Consider the following 5,316-nt stretch of genomic DNA (forward strand, 5'->3'; position numbering starts at 1 on the left):
ACATAGTCATCCAGGGTATAAGGTTCTTACAGCAACAACATGGTACAATGCATTTGGAAAGTATTCAGACCCCTTCACTTTTTATACATTTGGTTTCATGACAGCCTTAATCTAAAATGGATTAAATAAAAATGTACTTCAATCTACACACAATGACAAAGCTATGAGACTTAAAATTGAGCTCAGGTGCATCCTGTTTCCATTGATCATCCTTGATGTTACTACAACTTGGAGTCCACCTGTGGTGAATTCAAATGGAAAGCCACACACCTGTCTATATAAGGTCCCACAGTTGACAGTGCATGTCAGAGCAAAAACCAAGCCATGAGGTCGATGGAGTTCTCCATAGAGTTCCGAGACAGGATTGTGTCTCAGCACAGACCTGGGGAACACTACCAAAACATTGAAGGGTCCCCAAGAACAGTGGCCTCCATTATTAAATGGAAGATGTTTGGAACCACCAAGACTCTTCTTAGAGCTGGCCGCCGTGCCAAACTGAACAATCGGGGGAGAAGGGCCTTGGTCAGGGAGGTGACCAAGAACCCGATGGTCACTCTAACAGAGCTCCAGAGTTCCTCGGTGGAGATGGTTGTCCTTCTGGAAAGGTTCTCCCATCTCTGCAGCACACCACCAATCAGGCCTTTTTATGGTAGTGGCCAGATGGAAACCACTCCTTAGTAAAAGGCATATGACAGCCCGCTTGGAGTTTGCCAAAAGGCAAAAGGACACCGATATTGAACTCTTTGGCCTGAATGCCAGGCATTACGTCTGGTGGAAACCAGGCACCATCCCTACGGTGAAGCGTGGTGGCAGCTGTGAGAAATTACATGTTTACATGATTTGTTTGATATTTAACAATTATATATTTGAAAGAGTGGGACATTTCTGTTCTAATGATATGTTTTTATGGTCTACACTCTAGCTCCCTGCAGCTAATATAAGCGTATGGTAACTAGAGAGAGCTTGAGATGACTGTTGACTTGGTGATAAAACCTAAAGACTGCATTCCATAGACAAGATGTGTAGGGTGTAACAGAGAGAGCCTGGAGGAGTAGAACAAAATCCCTCATAGTTGCCCAAATACAAGGATGATTAGAAACAAAGCTGGGTTGTGGGTTAAAACGGCACCAGGTGCAGATAATCACAAGATGAACCCAAAGTGTCTGAGTCTCCTGATCTGCATGGGAGGGGTGGAACCAGCCATGACTAAGCATTTTAGTCTCAGCTATATAAGAACCAGGATTCCTCTGGAAGGTTAAGCGCTATACAACACACACTTCAGAGTGTGCTGTCGACCAGCTTCATTATTGCAATAATGAATCAATGTTAAAGATTGATTGTTTGAATAATTGTCCAAATCTCTCCTCAGTATACATGAATTTCCACGACACAGCATCATGCAGTGGGGATGTTTTTCAGAGGCAGGGACTGGGAGACGAGTCAGGATCGAGGGAAAGATGACCGGAGCAAAGTATAAAGATTCTTGATGAAAACCTGCTCAGGACGTCAGACTGGGACGAAGGTTCACATTCCAACAGGACAATGACTCTACGCACACAGCCAAGACAATGTAGGAGTGGATTTGGAACAAGTCTCTGGACGTCATTGAGCAGCCCGGACTTGAACCTGATCGAACATCTCTGGAGACCTGAAAATAGCTGTGCCGCAACACTCCCCATCCAACCTGACACAACTTGAGAGGATCTGCAGATAAGAATGGAAGAAACTCTCCAAATACAGGTGTGCCAAGCTTGAAATGTTATATCCAAGAAGACTCGAGGCTGTAATCGCTGCTAAAGGTGCTTCAACAAAGTACTGAGTAATGGGTCTGAATAGTTATGTAAATGTCATATTTCCCTATTTTTATAAATTTGCAATAATGTCAATACCTGTTTTTTGATTTGTCATTATGGGGTGTTGTGTTTAGATTGAGGGGTGGAAAAACAATTTTAATACATTTTAGAAAAAGGCTAGCGTAACAATGGAAAAAGTCAAGGGGTCTGAATACTTTCTGAATGCACTGTATGCCATTGCTGTAGTCATCCAGAGTATAAGGTTAATTTTAATTCATGAGGTCATGACAGTTTTGGATAGGTTCATACAGGAACATGTTATGCCATTAGAGGTAACCCTGCACTAATAACTAAAATATTGCATAATGACAAAGTCCAGGGAGCCTTTTCTCAGCACATTTTTCATCAAATCTTCAATTTAAGTAAAAATGTTTTACTGGTCAACAGCTGATATTATGGCCCTTTTTTAGGGCAGCATAAATTGTGCTGTGATCAGTGACCACAAAGTTAAGACTTAGTATGTGTGAACACCCTTAGACCTAGTCATGTTAAGGTGACCCTAATAATCAAATACTAATGGCCGCCCTGGCACCATCATATATAAAGGAGCCTACTCAGAGGGCTAAAACCATAATCTCATGTGTTACTGTATCTTCTTCCGGACAACAGGGATGCCCATTGTGCTTTTCCCAGATAGGAGTGGGATGATTTTGTCAAAGAGCAGGATGCACATTGCCATGCCTGTGAAGATAGATAGAGATTATACAGGGTACACTTGGGAGCAAGTTTTTCCTCTGTAGTTCAGCCCTGTCCCAAACCCCAGGGCAGGGTGAAACTCAATTGTCTTACACAAGAACCCATTTTTCTAGCCTGGTCCCTAATTGCCATGCAAATGACCATAGGCTTTGAACTAGCAGCATACGAGCCAGCATCATCCCACCCTGAAGCTAAGCAGGGTTGGTCCCTGGATGGAAGACTAGATGCTGCTGGAAGTGGTGTTGGAGGCCCTCTTTCCTCTGGTCTAAAAACATATCCCAATGCCCCTGGGCAGTGATTGGGGACATTGCCCTGTGTAGGATGCGGTCTTTCGGATGGGATGTTAAATTGTGGTGTCCGTCCTGACTCACTGTGGTCACTAAAGAGCCCATGGCACTTATTGTAAGAGAAGGTGTATTCACCACTGTGTCCTGGCTAAATTCCCAATCTGGCCCTCATACCATCATGGCCACCTAATCATCCCAGGCTTCCAATTGGATCATTCACCCCCCGTAACTATTCCCCAGGTCGTTGCTGTAAATGAGAATGTGTTCTCAGTCAACTTACCTGGTAAAATACAAAGATTGTCTGTACAGCACAAATCGTTCTGGGACCAGGCTACCATTTCTCTATTCTAGTGGAAACAGAACGATATCACCACAACTCACATTCTGTTTCACTTCACGTATGACGAAGTGGAACGGAGTGTGAGCGCTGCTGTCAGTTTGATTGTCCAGGCTACCATTTCCTTTACAGCTGGTAGGCAAATAGCACAAGTACTTTACCTGTGACTGGTCCTAGCCAGTAGACAAAAGCATATTCCAGGAAGGTGTGTCCACTGCAGGGGAACTGGACGGAGAAGGCCATGATTGGGTTGAAAACAGCCCCTGAAATATGACCCCCTGAGATTGGGGGGGAGCAAAGGGTGAAAGTTAATTGACATCTCAGTAGGATAGTTCCTCTCCTATTCATATAGGTTAGTGTAAATACATACATACACCCATGCCCCCCTTCTCTGCTTGCACACTAACACACAATCCAAGTCTCCATTTCTATTCCATTCCCAGTCCCAAGTCTAGTAATTGCAAACAAATTAAATTAGTTTAATTGAAGTATAGATGACATGAGGGCACAAGCATAACTAGGCTATTATACTTTGAGTTATTAAACAGTGTGGCGATGATCATAATGAAAATCAACTTGACAAACCTGAGTAAACCAGTGACGTAATGACAGCAGCGATGACAGGGGCGTGGAATCTCTCGTCTAGTTTGTGAATGTGGAGGACTGCGGCTTGGACAGCGAAAGTGCAAGCCAGCTCCACACCAGCGGCCTCCAACAGGGACCCATTGATGGGACTGAAGCATTTAAATCCGAACCTTTTGTGCGTGAGGTGGTGGTCGGATAGACCCAAGGACCAAATGTGGGGCACAAGGAGCTGCGCTGCTTTCCCACCTATAAACATACAAATTATGCGCGCCACCGCAGTTTTCCCTGTGATATTCTTGCGGTAAACGTTCTCGATAGCACCATTTGGGTTGGCGAACGCCCCGTGAAAAGTTATTACGTGGACCACCGTGATTATGAAAGTCAGTGTGAGTGCTATATGCGGTTCGATTCTGCCAACTTCGCCCAGAACTTTGAGTTCGTGCGTACATGCACAGAGCTGGTAGGTCGAGACAATTTCCACGAGGTAAATCGCATAATCCTTGCCAGAGAAGAGGCGCGAGATCAGTATGCGCGTCGCCTCGCAGAGAAGTACTGTTGTGGCCAATAGTGCCAATGAAATCCCCAAGTCTGTCATTCTCGCAGAAATTAGTTTATTTTTCCGCTTCTCTCAACAACCGTACATTTGGGTAACTTAATGCACCTCTCTGTGTAGTCGGTGACAACATGTATCAAAGTCCTCCGCCGCGAGCCGAATGGCTAGCTCGACAAACGGAAGTTGCTTTCACTATTTGTGTCCGGAAGAACAGCAGAGGGCGCACTACACACACAATTAAAGTAGCTATGCCACATATCACAATTCAACTATGATTTATTTATTAGGCTGTATTCAATGGAATTTCAATTAATGATATACCCATTGATATTGGGGTGGCAGGTAGCTTTGTGGTTAGAACGCTTGGCCATTAACCGAAAAGTTGCTAGATCGAATCCCCGAGCTGTCAAGGTTAAAATCTGTCATTCTTCCCCTGAACAAGGCAGTTAACCCACTGTTCCTAGGCCGTCATTGTAAATAGGAATTTGTTCTTAACTGACTTGCCTAGTTAAATAAATAGATTTTTGAAGAAAATAACTTATACATGCCTTAGGCTATACGGTTGTTGTATTACCCAATGTTTCGTTTTTTGTTGTCTTTTCAAATTACTATGTTCCAGAGTTGCAAAAGTATAATGATAGCTTACTTGCTATCAGATAATATGTAACAGCTACACATATCCATTCAACGTTCAGAAAAGGAATACATTCCTATTCTGTAAAGAATACAATGTATCCTTTACAAGCTACTTTAACTTTTCTGTTTCATATATGAGCTGGGTAAAGGTATGTTGCTTGAACAAGAGTGACCCCTCTTGTTTTAAGTATGAAGAACTATGAAGTTTCTCATTCCTTCCCCTCACTAACTAAAGATAGTTGGCCCTGCTAATGTATTCTTGATCAAATCTACTGATAAAGAGGCAAATTCTAAATTCCATTTAAGACAAAATTGAACTTAGTCATGCATTGATGTCAATTTGAGACACAGTCTGCGTTTAAACAACGG

At 43.2% G+C, this 5,316-nt stretch overlaps 1 protein-coding gene across 1 annotated transcript; it reads right to left on the reverse strand.

The window, feature by feature from the left end:
* Positions 1-1,928: 1,928 nt before the first annotated feature.
* On the reverse strand, positions 1,929-4,499 carry LOC112228402 (aquaporin-11). The gene is made up of 3 exons (XM_024393698.2): positions 3,759-4,499; positions 3,335-3,451; positions 1,929-2,534 (listed from the first exon to the last, which is right to left on the reverse strand). The coding sequence occupies exons 1-3, from the start codon at positions 4,351-4,353 to the stop codon at positions 2,437-2,439; spliced, it is 810 nt and encodes a 269-aa protein (XP_024249466.1). The 5' UTR covers positions 4,354-4,499; the 3' UTR covers positions 1,929-2,436.
* Between the last annotated feature and the right edge of the window lie 817 nt (positions 4,500-5,316).

Source organism: Oncorhynchus tshawytscha, linkage group LG30, assembly GCF_018296145.1.
Source record: "Oncorhynchus tshawytscha isolate Ot180627B linkage group LG30, Otsh_v2.0, whole genome shotgun sequence".
Classification (NCBI taxonomy): domain Eukaryota; kingdom Metazoa; phylum Chordata; class Actinopteri; order Salmoniformes; family Salmonidae; genus Oncorhynchus; species Oncorhynchus tshawytscha.